The sequence below is a fragment of the Peromyscus maniculatus genome, chromosome 22 (assembly GCF_049852395.1).
Source record: "Peromyscus maniculatus bairdii isolate BWxNUB_F1_BW_parent chromosome 22, HU_Pman_BW_mat_3.1, whole genome shotgun sequence".
Classification (NCBI taxonomy): Eukaryota; Metazoa; Chordata; class Mammalia; order Rodentia; family Cricetidae; genus Peromyscus; species Peromyscus maniculatus.
This window is the reverse complement of record NC_134873.1, coordinates 41,864,104-41,879,485: the sequence shown is the minus strand read 5'-3', so window position 1 is coordinate 41,879,485 and position 15,382 is coordinate 41,864,104. Positions and strand designations below refer to the sequence as shown.

Genomic DNA, 15,382 nt, shown 5'->3' with positions numbered 1-15,382 from the left:
ACATTTCTGCCACCCTTCCCATGAGGATGGGATGTCAGGGTTACCCTGGGGTGATGTTCCCACCAGCGGTGACAGCTGTGAAGCTGTGACATGGCTCAGCACAGGTTGTAGGTTTCTCACGCCCACCTGAGTCCCCACCCTGCCCCCACCCCCACCCCCCGCATGTTCTGGAGCGAGCAGTATTGTGAGACACTAATAAAATCAATTATTGGATAAAAATCGTCGGTTTCCAGAGCTTCATTTTATGCTATTAGAGGAAAATGCTGTTTCAAACAGAGATAACAAAGAGGACGAGAAAGATCAATTACCAGATAAGATCTCACGGTGCCTGAGATGAGCATTGCAGGCTGGTATAAGCCCTCTTACCTGCCACGGGGCCTGTGCAGCTGTCATTAAGGCTACCCTGTACCTCCGGCTTGGGTGTCTGTGTGCAGGAACAGCTAGAATTCTGTGACAGAGTACCTGGTCTCTTCTCCCTTAAGATTTGTGCAGCGCAAGACACTTGCTCCCGACTGTTAGGGTCACAGGAATGAGCAACCTCTTTTTGATAGCAGTGCTGACCCCCGGACATTAGCCACCCCATTTGAGGCCATCAGGAAGCTCTTCCTGGAGGTGCAGCATTTGTGGTTTAGATGGAATTGAAAGGTTTGGGTGTTTGGGGGGTAGAGACTACTCTTTCTCATGGTCTCATCTCTTTGGAAATGGCTGCCAAGTGCAAGCATCCAGCTTGCCAAGGTCCGGGCCAGGATACTCAGCCCCGCTAGCTGAGTAGGAAGACTATTGGCTGTAGATTTGGTGTTGGTAGGGTAGACCAGGTATCATGGGCTCTGATGGGTAGACAGCCCCTCTCCTCTTGAAAGGATCGAGAAGGTTAAGCTCTGCCTCGAGACCTACCACTTGCCAGACTGGTGGCCTTTCCAGGGTCAGTCCCTTCTTCCCTACTCTGCCCCGAGAGTTTGAGTATGCAAAATTTATTTAAGTTGATGTCACCTTCCATATTCTGAAGTCCTATGTCCTCACGCACAAACAGTGACATGCTTATTATCCACTCTCCCACTGATACTTCCTAAGAGTGGCTATGGGTTCCTGGGTTGGAGAAGCCAAGGGACCAAGGTGTCTAGTGGGTCACACACCGTGGTCGATTGATGACCTACTTTCTGAATCTGCCTCTCTTGAAGTGCAAAGGAGAGAAGAATAGTCATTGTGGCCCACCTCGTAGCATAGGATGTTCTAACGTCATCCTGGGAAGATGGTCTCTTGGGTCAGGGTACCAGAATTCAGGCCCAGGTCCTGCTACTTTCTACATGGGGATCTTGGGCACAATGCTTCTTTGTGACTGAATTCTCACCTGTTATGTTGAAAATCGGAGCGAATGTGTGAGGATCATATGAGATCGTGGGAGCTATGGTCCTAGGACAGCACCTGGTATGTGGTGCTTGATGATGAGCAATATTATCACTGTTCTGTATGTGATTGTTATCGCTGGTGTTTCTGCTGAGATTCTGCCCCCTGGCACCATGGTTGAGCTCCTCATTGCCAGGACAAGTCTAGTCTCTAGTTGGTTGCTGACAGATGGATGGGAGCTAGTGGTGAGCAGGGAGCCTTCTTACAGACTTTCCATTCATGTCACACAGCCTTCTGATGCGGATTGGGATGACCTGTGGGAGCAGTTTGATGAGCGGCGGTATCTGAATGCCAAAAAGTGGCGCGTTGGCGATGATCCCTACAAGCTGTACGCTTTCAACCAGCGGGAGAGCGAGCGGATCTCCAGCAATCGGGCTGTCCCAGACACACGTCATAAGAGGTACTTCCTCCTCCTCCTTCTGTGTTGGTACCTTACCCTTCTCTGTGGCCAGGGCAGATCAGCACAGGCTTGATTTAGGGTCCTGCAGTACCTAGCACCCAGTGCCAGGAACTGGGACAGGTGGATCAGTTTCTGCCATCAGACACCAAAGTGACATAATGGAGTAATATATCTGTGCTACTTACTGATTATTGCCAGAAACCATCCCAAAGACCCTGCTTTCTGCTCGGAGGTTGAAACCATAGAGGGAGCACCTGCCCCTCACTTGGTGAGCACTGTAGTAGGTGCTACATTCTATAATGCTCATGGAGCACTAAAAGGCTGGGTCTGGCTTCCCCTGGCTAAGTCTCACGGCCCAGCCTGGCTTTCTAAGCGGAAGGACTTGATGGGTACATCCTCAGGAACCCAGATTGCTGTCTCTCCTGTCACTAGGAGAAACCCTTTCTGTGGTAGCCTGTGTACATTTTGCCGTATGGAGAAGAGAATCTGAGGGGCCTCTTCACTTGACATTGGTTTTCCTGTCTGCCTGCCCAGGAATCCATTCCCATAGCCTCCTTGCTGCCACTGGTTTGGATAGGCCACAGCTCCAGAACGCGACAGAGAGCAGGCCTAACCCAATGTAGAAAGCTTTGTTTCCGCAGAGAGAGGCTTTGTGAAAATGGATGCTGTATTGTCTCATCGACGGCTCCTTCAGCCCTGGTAGTCCCTATGCTTCCCACTGATGAGGGAGAAAGTAGTTTGGTCCTAACCCGATTCTCGCCTCCCAGCCTCCATGCTTTGGCCCAGGCATGCCAAAGAGTCACACAGAGATGACTTTGATTGGTTCATGACATTGACTCTGCACTCACTCCAACAGCAGTCTGACCACTGGGGTGGGAAAGACTCAGAGGCAGTTCACCTGGAAGGGTATAGCATTGACTTTAAGGTACAGAGTATTGACTTTAGACTCTTAGCTTTTGTTTATTTGGGTCCCCATGTTATGGGGTGCAAATGGGCTTTTATAATGATTGAGGCTTATTTTATTGGTAATTCTTGAGCACGTACTATGTGAAATTGTTCAGACTCAGTTTCCACAGCGGGGGCTGCAGGACCTGGAAATCTCATCTTTTGCATCTTGTATCCCATAGAGACATTCAACTAGTCCTTGTTGGTCAGTGCCATTACCGCATGTAGCTGGAGTCTTGGTGTCCATGTGAATACAGCCAAGAGTACAAACTGGATGACAGCCTGGCTTCTAACTCTGCCATCTGTAAATTTAACTCTCCTTAAAAGGTGCTGCGAAAGTCTACCTAAGCAGTAGTACCCATGGCCTCTGTAGCCAGAGGCCCCTCCTCCTCCTTCCTACTGGCCTAAACTGTCTTAATGTCAGAGTCCCGTTGAAATTCTTTTTAATATTGCTGTTTGAATCCCCTAGCTTTTCTCCTATTACTCCTCTCTGAGCAAAATTTACATATCAAGTTATTATATTTCCTTGAGCCGAAACTATGTGTGGGAGAGCAGGCAAAAAGGAGCAGAGAGCAGGCTGAGAAGCCCCATTAGGTCTCAGGCAAGTAGTCTCTTCCTTGTCCTGATTCTGGATGCCACCCCCGCCCCCACCCCCATGACCCAGGAAGGAAACTGGAACTGTCCTGGGCAGGAAAGGCGACTGGGTGAGAGTCCTTGGAGTACAGTCCCAGCTGCTCTCAGCCACAGGAGGATGTGCCAGGAGCTCGCCAAGCAGTTGAGCATGTTAGGTTCTGCGCTCTCTCTTTTCTCTCATCTGTAAAGCAGAAATGAACGTTTGTACCAAGGCCAGACTTGTGGTAGCAGGCAATGAAGAGCTGAGCTTGTCCCCCAAAGAGCCCAGCTCGCCACCCAGCTCTGTTAAAGAATGGTGATCTGCACAGAGGCAGCAAGAAGGGTAGAGAGGATTGAGATAGAATCCAGACGAAAGAGGAAAGAATATTAGCCATATGTTTGCCTCAGGGCAACAGCCTTACCCTGCAGGAGTTGGAAGGGTGCCACTTAGAGGATTCTGGATTCGGGGAACTTTATCCGGGGGGAAAAAAAAACCCAGAAGGGTGGAGATCGAAGGGCCCAGAATTGGGGTGGGTGCCTAGAACCGGAAGTCAAGTCTTGGGATCCTGAGTGCAAAGTCCTAGACTGGCCCTATGGCAGGTACCTGTTGGATCATCCAGCCCGAGGCTGAGTTTAGTAGAGTGCTGCCCCCTGCTGGTGGTACTCTTGTGATCTTGAGAATCCCATAGTGTGCCCGCAAAGCCCTCTCTGTGTTCTTCCTTCAAACCCAAACCATTGGGTGATGTACTAGCTACGTGATCATCCTCATCCAGCCCCTGATTATGGAGACCATCATTCTATGGCTGTGATCACCAGCCAAGTTTCCGAATCCTGCTGTGAGTCCAGTCTCCCTGATGGATACTAATGTAGTCCCAGGAGCTTGTCCACCCAGACCAACAGAGCCTTGGGACTCACTTGGGGGGCTGCCTGCCTCAGCCATGACTGGCATAGCTAACAGTGGCCAGAGGTTCTCAATAGCAATACTGCTGACATTTTTGGCTGTATGATTCCTCCCTGAGGGGATGTTCTGAACATTACAGGATTCTAGCAGCTTCTCTGGCTCCTGCTTACTAAGATGCCAATAACCTTCCCGTACCTCCCCCCTACACACACACACCAGGTTGTGATAACCAAAAATATCTTTCCCATATGTCTTTCCTGGAGGACAAAATTTCAGTGAGGATCACTACTATAAATCTGGCCTTGCTTTTTATCCAAATCTTCAGAAGTGAAATGAAAATATTTATCACCAGTCCATCATCACCAGCAGTAGGTCAGGCCAGACCTCCTGTGTAAAGCAGACTGAAGTAGAAAGCAATGTAAGAGGGTCACCAGAGGGTCAGGACAGGGGTCTTTGGGATCAGACAGCCATTTCTCATCCTGGCTGTGCCCCTGGTTAGATGAATGGACTCAGTAACTTTCTCTACTCTTTGCTTTCCTCTTCTAAAAAGCAGGGATAAAAATAACAGGAATGATCCCACCTACTTTGGTTGCTATAAGGATCAAATAAAATATGTAGACAGCATTGACCTATTTTATAGTTATTAGGAAAAAAAAAATACTGTGCAATGACGGCCGAGCCTCGTGTGGAAGAGAAACATTCTGGTAGAAAACCAGAGATGATTAAACCAACTAATGAAGCACCAGCCCGGAACCAGAATGAAGATGCTAAACTGTGAAGTTGTGGCAGTGGGGATAGGGAAGAAGCGAGGTGTGGTTCAAGGTCAGGCTTGATGCCAGAGAGATGAGGCTGAGCAACACGGTGCGGCATGTTGGCTATTCAGCGCCGGTCTGAGCAGCTCTCAATCCGGGCTTCTCACGAGAGGCACTTGGGCAGCCTTTTAAATATGTTGATACCCAGACTCCAATCAACTCAAGTGTGTCCTTGCTCAGCTCCCAAGTGACTCTAATGAGCAGCAAGACTTGAGGGCAGCCGCTCTGGGTAAGGGCTTCTCAGACTTAAACAGGCAAATAGACGAGTCATCTGAGGATTCTTTGCATCCGACTCTGTACATCTAGACTGAGGCCCAATAGTCTGCATTTCTTTTCTTTTTTTATTTTATAATTTTTATTTATGTGTGTCTGTGTGTATGAGAAAGTGAATACCACATGTGTTGGAGGAGGCCAAAATAGGGCTATAAATCCCTTAGAACTTGAACTATTGGTAATAGTGAGCCATCATGTGGGTCCTGAGAATCAAGCCTGGATCCTCTGGCAGAGCAGCAGGTGCTCTTAGTCACCATATCTTCTCTTCAATTCTAAGATTCTGTGTGTCTATTATGTCCCCCAGTGACAGCGATGACTATGGCCTGTGGGTCACACTTTGAACAGCAAAGACTTGCCATGGCTTTCAACGCCTGGTTCTTCAGACCAAAGGGCCAACCACAACAGCATCAGCTGGGAATCATCAGTGTTGGAAATGCTCATTCTTCGACTTCACCCAGAAGTCTTGAAGTCCCAGCTCTCTGGCTTAGCAAGACTTCAGGTGATTCTGAGGTCTGCCCTTTTAGAAACTAGGAAGCACTGGCTAGCTCTGGCGGCCCACTTCTGTGGTCTAGATGGAGTCCATGTATGAGCTGGTTCTGCCAAAAGGCTTGGGTTTTAAGGAGGGAGTAGAGGCCCTGGGAGATAAGGGCACCCAACTGCCCATGTATTGTGTACCTCTCCCTCTGTCCAGGTGTTGGGGCTCCCAGCTCTGGCCTTGAAGAGGCTGGCCTCTCTTGTTCCCTCCTCTGATTTCATCCACCATCCTCATCCTTCTGGCAACTGGCACCACTGCTCCTGAGTGTCTACTACACTGTCACTCCTTAAGCCATGGCCAGTGACCTCCATCCGCTGCCCGGCTCATCCATGGGACTGAGCCCCATTGATGGGGGCTTTGCTCCTGCTAAGCCAGTTCGTATCCCCGTCCTGCCTCGCAGCAAAGGTCCTGCTAGTTCTGTTGTCCCTTGCCCTGTAGGGTAAAGAACACATTAAACATCTATTACAGTGTCCGCTGTGTGATAGGGATCCAATATCCATTCATTGAATAAATAAGAGATGGGTCAGGAAGACCGTTGACCACTTCCTCCCACCTGCCTTCCATGCAGAGAGACAAAGGGGGGGGGGCTAAAAGAAGCCCCCTCTCATCACCCATTGACCCTCGGGAGCTTCGTATGAGAGATGGAGAGAACAGTCATAGAGTCAAAGGAAAAAGCCCTTTTCTCCCCCTTGAAGAGTTCTCATTATTGAAAAGAGAAGAGGGAAGAAACAGCACGTGGGAGGGGTCTGGAGCTTATTAAATTTGCTTGCGATTTTCTTACCACAGTAATTGGATTCTGATTTATAGTATGCGTTTGGACAGCGCCTGGAACAGACAACTATTAGCTGAGCATTAGGGCAAGAGCTGCCAAGTGGGTGCTGCTGGGGTGAATTGCCTCGGAAGCTGGAGAAGCCAGGTGACGGGGAAGGGGGTGGAGGAGGGGAAGGCGTCGGTCCTCACCCTGGAGGCTGATGAACCGACCACATCTTTAGCACTGTCCTAGCGGCAGTGATGATGCCGTAGCCAGAACGGTGCAGAAAGTGATGGACGATGGATCCCTTACGTATTCACATCCCTCCCCTGCCCACCCTACCCCTCACATCTGTTCGGAATGATGGTCACAGTATGGACGCTGGGACTTGCTACATGCTTTAGACAATGCAGGTCTCTAGAGGCAAATGGGGAGGGGGGTTACAGAGAGACTTCTGAAACACCCTGGCCCCTCCCCTTCCTCCATCTTCTTTGTGTAGTGTTGGGCTGGATAACTTCCGCTCATTCTGAGTCCGCACATCATTACACAATTGTGAACGGCTGTGACCAGCTTCAGGCAGTCTTTATGGTCCAGACAGACGTGTATACTCATCCTGCTAGCTTGTCCCACTTCAACTGAGCAGAGCACTGGGCATTCTAATCCCAACTTTTCCCACCTCAGGCATGTTGTTCTGTCAAGGGCCTGGGTCCTGTGGTCACAGTGATAAATAAGACATGGAGATACATGTATATATATATATATATATATATATATATATATATATATATATATAAAATCACATGATTGGTAGGAGGTAGTGGTGTGCCATGCAGAAAAATTTCATTGTAAGAAAGAGATACATTTAGCTGAGCTAAGAGTCCAAGAATATTTCCCCCGAGTTCTTCTGTTCATAACACAGTGACTGGCCCAACAAACAATCCCTGCTCTGCACTTACTCTACCTCGACCCTGTTACACCAGCTGGATCTGTCATCATCCCAACAGCACATAAAACATCTGGCGGACAACAAATGGAGACACACCCCTCAGGTCAGGGGTGGGGCGGGGGGGGGAGCAGAGATATTTTGATAAAGCGAATGTATGGTTTTGCCGTTGCCTAGCAATGCCTATTATGGGATTGCTTGGATTACAGGAGAGCAGGTGTCAGGGTGGGCTATGCAGAGTTAGAGCTAGGGAAGCTTCATTAGGTCTCCCCCCTTGGCCTGGCTGGGTTTGATTGCTCCCTTCCGGCATATTCTCCCAGCCTTCCGTCCAGCACGGCACCAAATGGTAAGAATCAGTGGGGCGCCCATCGCTTGCCTGGCGGGAAAATTCCACACTTCGATACGTCTCGCCAGGAAGACATTTTTCCTTTGCTCCTTTTCATCCTGGGAAATGAAGGGGCAGTGGCCCAGTGTCTGAACACATTTCTCCCTCCTTGTATTTACTCAGTTGGAATGGCTGTCAAAGATCATCATCATTTCTCTCTTTGTGCTCCTCGTCACTTAGCAGTAATAGGATAAGAATCTTTACGGCTGGAATGGCGAAGCGTAAAAAATGTTCATATTCCCTCGGAGTCAAGGCTATTCTACTGGCTCAGCACTGTGTTAGTGATTCTGCAGCAGGGCTGAGAGGAGGGGAGGGGAGACCCATCACAGACACTTAGCTTTTGCAAACAAGCTCTCCACATCTGCTACTCTCCTGGTCCCCCTGTGAGAACCATTTTTCAAGACAAGATGTGAGCCCCTGGATGGTGTCTCTGTGTACGCTTTGCTTGGAGTCCAAGTTGCTCCATGGAAGAAAGGGAACCACGGGAGGAATTTCAGAGCATCTTGGAGGTAGCTGTGCAGTTAAACTGAGTCAGCAGACCTGGGTACTTAGCACCAATGTCTACAGTGCTGGGATGGCTCATCTTCATTGTCAGCTTGACTAGACTTCGAATTCCCTGGGAGACACACTTCTAAGCATGGCTGTGAGGGTGTTTCTAGGGAGGGTTAACTGAAGATGGAATGCCAATCCTGAATGCAGATGGATATCCCATGAGCTAGGAACTCAGACTTTAAAATAAAATAAAAATAAATAAAACAAAATAAAAAAATGTAGTATTCATCTTGTCATCCCAGCACTTTGGAGAGAGAGACAAGGAGGGAGAATCCAAGGCTAGCCTCAGTTATATAGAAAGTTGGCCTGGGCTACAGGACACTTAGACTCAAATATTAATAATTAATATTTTTAAAGGAGGAAACAAAAGGGACACCAGCATTCACCGCTCTATGCTGCCTGTTCTGTGGAGATGAGTGGAAATGAATAGTCACAGTCAAGAGCATTCCCATCACCATGCCATGCCTTTCCCATCATGACGGACTGCATCCTCAAACTGTGATCCCAAATAAGCCCTGGCTTCCTTAAATTGCTGCTTATTAGATATTTGGTTATAGCCATGAGAAAAGTAATACAAGAGTCTTGAGACAATTCTTCCCAGGTAAGAGGGGGGATGGGCCACAGGAATAGAGTATTATTCCCTTTTACTCCTGTCCCTGGATTCTTTGAACACGGAGCCTGCAGATCTCTTCTGCCACTGCTTGCTCTGACTTCCAGATTTCCCAAAGGAAGGACTCATTAGTCTTCCAAAGAGGATCAAGCAGGAACACTGGCTAATGAGAATCCATCTAGACAAACGATTTCAGCGGATCTGTTTGCTCATACCTCATCCCCTAGAGAACCCCACCAACTTTGACCCTGTGTTGTGCACATCATCTGTTTACTCATTCATGATTTGTGCTTTCAATTCATTCACCCAACACTTGTATGTAGAATGTTCCCCATGTCCAGTTCTGGCTTAGGAATTGGGTCCCCGTGGGTCTCAAACATGGATTTCATTGAGACATCTCTTCTCGAATCAGTCCGGCACGGCTACTTTTCCCTCTCTCTCAGGGTTTAGTCTGGCTTTTTCTGCCTTGGTCAGGTGGTGGAGCATAGGGGCCAGAATGGGGGCTAGAAATACTTCTGTGAATGAAGGGGAGCGGGCCTGTGCACAAGAGGGAATCTGTGGCTTGCAGAAGTAGCTGGTGCTTTAGCTCCAGCTGGCAGGAACATATGGGTCTTGATGAGTTCACCAGGTGATGGGCATGTCGGAGTAAGAGCATAGGAAACTGTCAGACTGGAGAGCCAGTGTTGTGTCGAATCTATCCAGTTTGGAGACTGAGATGATGGAGGGAAGAAGTAGAGAAAACATTTTGGAAGAGAAACAGGGTCACGTTTAACAAAGTCTTGACTTCAGGAGAAGGACTTAAGAGTTAACTCAGTAAACAACTAGAAGGCACTCATGTAGACATCACCCTATTGCCATGGCAATCCTGGGGGTGTTCTATGTACATTTTATGCCAGAATTATATGATGAGAGCTTCTAATGGAAGAAAGGAACCAAAGTGGACTGGGCAAAATGGGGCCAGGTAGCAATAATGCCCCCGAGGGAGGAGGAGTACCAAGTTAAACTCCTTAGGAGTTTGCCATGGAATCTTAGTAACAGAACCCTTATAGTGGCTTCATGGCTGTCACACTAGGCCATTTGTTCCTAGGTGAGATGGGAAGGATGAAAGGATGAGGATTAACCCCTGATCTTGGAGTAAAGGACCTGGGGTGGATGTGGGACCTGTCATTCATCCCCAAAGCCACCTTCGTGCTTCAGAATGAGCACCAGAGTGGGTTATTGAGACCTGGGCTTATCTCCAAAGGTAGAGATGCACCTCACACCTGGATGAGAAGAGCCAAGCTCACAGAGGTTGAGGAGCCCTTGCAAGGTTAAACAGTTTATTGGTGCTTAGCTGAAACTCAAAATCAGGTTTTCAAATTCTAAACCTATATATAGTTCTCATTCTGTGACTAACATAAACCTGTTAGGCCAAGTCTAGTGTGTGTGTGTGTGTGTGTGTGTGTGTGTGTGAGAGAGAGAGAGAGAGAGAGAGAGAGAGAGAGAGAGAGAGAGAGAGAGAGAGAGAGAGAGAGAGAGAGAGAGAGACGGAGAGAGAGAGACGGAGAGAGAGACGGAGAGAGACAGAGAGAGATGGAGGGTCAGAGATAGGAACAGACAAAACAAAGTGAACTTGGAGTTAGGAGAAGAGGTGATACACAAGGACAAGGATTCTGGGTTTTGCAGTTAAGGTAGTTTGACAATTATATTTTAGCTTTGCCTGGAGGCACAAAAAGTAACATTTCAATTATCTAATGAAATAAAGAGTGCCATCTGCTGTTCTGTCACCTAGGCCAAGCTGTAACAGGCAGGCGACTGACAAAGCATCCTTTGTGGCTTTGAAGTTACTGATGAGTGGCCTTGGTTCTGGGGGGCAGGTTTCCCTGCCTCCTTCTTGGATCTGTTTTCCATAGTTCATACAGTCTGAGAATTTGAGCAAAGGGAAGAAGTCCAGAAAGAGATGCAAGCATATGTTTAGTGCCAAAGATGGGAAAGTGACTTGGATTAAAGATTTGCCATGAGGAATTTAGACTACAGATTACTGCATATGAGGCAATAAGGGAGGTATCTGCGGAAATGCCAGTGGCTGCCCCCATGGAATGTCAATCCTCCAGAATAGCAGCTCCTCCACCTGGGCAACTGGGAACTCCCTCACTGCCCTCCCGTAGCCATTGGTACACGCCCACCTTATGGACCACTCCTGTCTTAGTTAGGGTCTCTATTGCTGTGATGAAACACCATGACCGAAGCAAGTTGAGGAGGAAAGGGTTTATTTCAGCTTACACTTCCATATCGCTGTTCATCACAGAAGGAAGTCAAGACAGGAACTCAAACAGGGCAGGAACCTGGAGGCAGGAACTAATGCAGAAGCCATGGAGGAGTGCAGCTTAGTGGCTTGCTCCCCATGGCTTGCTCAGCCTGCTTTCTTATAGAACCCAGGACCACCAGCCCAGGGATGGCACCACCCACCATGGGCTGGGCCCTCCCCATCAATCACTAATTTAGAAAAATGTCCTACAGGCCTGCCTATAGCCCAATCTTATGGAGGCATTTTCTTAACTGAGGCTCCCTCTTCTCGTGTGTGTCAAGCTGACATAAAACTATCCAGCATAGCAGGTTTTCATAAGCACTCTGATTAGTTGGATGCCTAAATCAAGTGTTTCTGCCTTATTCTATCTACCTATGCCCTTTGCTGAAGTACCAAGTCCTAGACCTGGATCTTCATCCTCCTGAGAGACCTGCTTCTCTTTGGGTTATCTTTTGCCAAACATTTTGAGACAGAAACGTAGAATAAGGAAAGAAATTAGGGGTGAGTACAAGAATACCTGGGTCCTCCCTAAGATAAGGCCCTAACCTCTTTAGCCCCTTTGGCATCTGCGATGACTAGTCTTGGTTGTCTATTTGACTATATCTGGATTGACCAAAACTAGATAGCTAGGTACACCTGTGAGGGATATTTTTTCCTTAATTCAGTTTTTTGAAGTGGGAAGATACACCTTTAACCCAGCTCTTTTGATGTGGGAAAATTCACCTTTAATGTGGGCCACACCTACTGGTGGCCTATAGAAAAGACATACAACTCTCTCTTTGCCTGCTTCTCTCGCTCTTCTTGGCAAGTCCATTCCTTCACTGGCATTATAGCCTACTCTTAGGGATTCTAGCATATACTGAAGAGCAAAAATCTAAGACATGTAACCTCATGGGCTGAACAATTGCTAGATTCTTGGACCTTCCATTGGTAGAGAGTCACTGGTGGACTAGCTGGACCACAGCCCATAATCCTATAAATCTACTATGTATGCATATATATAATATATTATATATAATAGATAGATAGATAGATAGATAGATAGATGATAGATAGATAGATAGATAGATAGATAGATAGATGGATAGATGGATGGAGGCACACACACACACACACAGAGAGAGAGAGAGAGAGAGAGAGAGAGAGAGAGAGAGAGAGAGAGATTTTCATTCTATCAGTTCTGTTCCTCTAGAGAACCCTGACTGATACAGCATCCATTTCTGCATATGAACCATGAGTGGAGTAGCTGGAGGTGGTTATTATGGTCAGTTCCAGTTCCATCTGCTGCATTATACATGCTTCTTCCAGTAAGACTGCATACAGGAACTGACTTAGGAGCGGAATCAGGTTGGAAGCTATTTCCAGAAACATGACACCTTCCTGCTTTCAGTATCTTCCTCCCAGCATCACCCTAGATTAGTCTTTCCCTCCACAAACTCCCCTTCCTAGCCAGGCTCAAGGACCCTCCAGAACCATTAGCGCTGTCCTTTTATATTGCCACCTTGTCTGTTTCCGCCAGCCAGCCTTCCCCACTCACCATATATTTGTCAGCATGGAGGTCACCAGGCCTCTCCCGGCCCGAGGCACAGGCATCTGGCAGTCACACCTGTTTTTCTCTCAATGGTTGGACCCATCCAGTCTTTTTTTTACTGGAAGTACGGGCTCTATTAGTACAACAGCATCCATTCGCTGCTGGGCAGGGCATGGTTTGCGGGTGGCAGCTTAGGACATTGGGTCACTTGCCTGAATGTGTCACCTGGAATTAAGATGCCAGAACCTCACTCTTCTCGTCTTTAACACCTAGAGTCTGTCACCTGACCGTCCCTTCTCCTGCCTCCAGTACTTGAAAGAACCACTGGTTTGTGTCATATGAGGCATGTGTCGCTGACGATGGGAAGAAACAGTGCTAATGGATTGCTTGAAGGAATTATCAGGGTGCTAGGACCAGGGCCAGGGTCCCTGGATTATTCCTAAATAAAAGAATGGAAGATACAGGATATCCTCCAAGTAAGACTGCTTGTGTCTTATATTTATTTAGCATTTTATATCTCTTGCGATGTCCTTTTTGGTCTTGGGAGAAGGGATGATGACCATTTCAGAGAACCAAGCTGAGGCCCAGGCAAGGGACCTGGTGCACTAAGACAAGGCTAGGTTTTCCACCTCTAAAGAGTTAGGAAAAAGCATTTCAACTCCATCATAGCTGGTCCCTAGGTGAGTTACCGAAACTTCTCCAGACTCCATTTCATCACCCATAGAGGGGGGAATAATGATGCTCTTTTCCCTGTTTTATAGTGTTGGAAGGAAAAAAGGTAGACTCAGAGGTGGAGGGGTCATGGTGGGTGCCAACAAGTATGGAGAGGTGGTACCAGCTCAGAGCCTTCTCCCAACCTCTTTAGCTAGGGTGCTGTGGCTCTTTGTGCATTGCGCTGAGCGGAGCTCAAGGTGAGGTTGGCGCAGGGCACGCTGGGCAGGAAGTCCTCGGAGAGCCCCGGGCCCAGCCCTAGCTCCCGGCACGGAGTATCTCTCTTGCCTGAAATGTCAAACGTGCTTAAAAAACTGGATGGCAAGAAAGAAGTGACAAGGCATCTGCAACAGTGCATCTGGCCAAGTTTGTACTTTTAGAGACGCCGCGGAGAGACGCCAAGGCCAGAAGAAGAAAAAGAAGCGATGGAGGGCCCGGGGCCAGCAAGTACAAAAAACGTGTTTGACAAGAGAGGAAAAGAGCAGAAGAGGAGATGACAGCTGTGGGTGGGAGATGCGCGAAAGGAGGCCCAAGCCCAGCGTGGTGACAGACGGCAGGATGGCACGCGGGGAGCCACATGTGAGGCTTGGAGGTGGCTAGGAAGCCAGATGAGAGTGTATGTGGAAGGTGGAAACTTGTAGCATGGGGCCAGCCCCATCCCTCTAGGCTACTGAGGACTGAGGTCTGTAAGCGCCAGTGGGGGTTGCCTTCGGTGTCTCTGAGGCCGCAGGAAGAACCCCTTGTATTGATGGAGGCTCTATCACAAACAAGCTGTTCTTGCTTTCTGACCTGGCCTCACCCAGGAGTAAACCTGCAGAAGGCCAGAATAACCCTACTGTCCCTTCCTCTTGGGCTCCCTCCTCCTGCCTCCTGCCTCCTGAGAGTCTCCTTCATTGATCATTCACAGACTTCCCTGAGCCTGCCCAGGTCCACCTCTCCAGAGTTAGAAGAACCCAACCCCACTTTGCTCTGAGATCTGCTCCCTCCTACAGCAGGTCCCTCTGTTCACCACTTGACTCAAGCCAGACACTCTGGAGTCTGTGTTCTTCTCTTGCCCTAGTTTTTGTTCAGTCTACCTTCTGGTGATCCCCGAGTCTTTGTGCTCCCTGCCCAGCTCTGTGGCTCGTCCCTCTCACCTGGGTGGGTGATGGTAGCAACCCCAGCTGCCCTCCTGGCTTAGAGCTGACTAGCACATGCCCAAGATAACATCCCCCTCAGTCTAGACCTTTCTAAATTCAGACTCATCTGACACTACCTTCTGACACAGTGTGCGTGCGTTTCCTCAAAGCCTTGCAGAAGGCCAGACAGGACTCGTTCCCTGGTTACAGTGTTAGGGTGGACCTCCTTGTTCTCTGCCCCTCTCTGCTCAGGGCACCCCTTCATCTTTCTGTAATCCAGACAACGTGTCTCTTCTCTGGGCTGATCTTAGCAGAAGTCCAGCATCCCCCCTACACTCACATCCATATCTGAAAAGCACTCCTCACCCTAAATTGCAAGCATCCGTTCCCTCTCTGTCTCCTTCCCAAGCTTTGGGGGGGGACACAGGCCAGAGATGCTGACCTCTTTTTATGTATCCAGAGTCCAGAGCAATCTTTTGCCCTCATTCTTTGCTTATCGAAATCAACCCTATGAATCGGGACCCAAAGGGTACCTTAAATCCATTCTCAAACTCTCTCCTGAAAACAATGTCTGGGAGTACAGGAGTGGGAAATGCATCCTCAGAACAGAGC

The 15,382-nt window shown here is 48.4% G+C and overlaps 1 protein-coding gene across 3 annotated transcripts in view; it reads left to right on the top strand.

Moving 5' to 3' along the window:
- The window catches only part of Galnt14 (polypeptide N-acetylgalactosaminyltransferase 14), a 224,422-nt gene that overhangs the window by 137,686 nt on the left and 71,354 nt on the right, over positions 1-15,382 (top strand). For all 3 annotated transcript variants that reach the window (XM_006990687.4, XM_042266768.2, XM_076559607.1), the window contains exon 2: positions 1,635-1,804. In XM_006990687.4, coding sequence (XP_006990749.1) covers positions 1,635-1,804 — 170 coding nt within the window. The remainder of the gene's footprint in view (positions 1-1,634; positions 1,805-15,382) is intronic.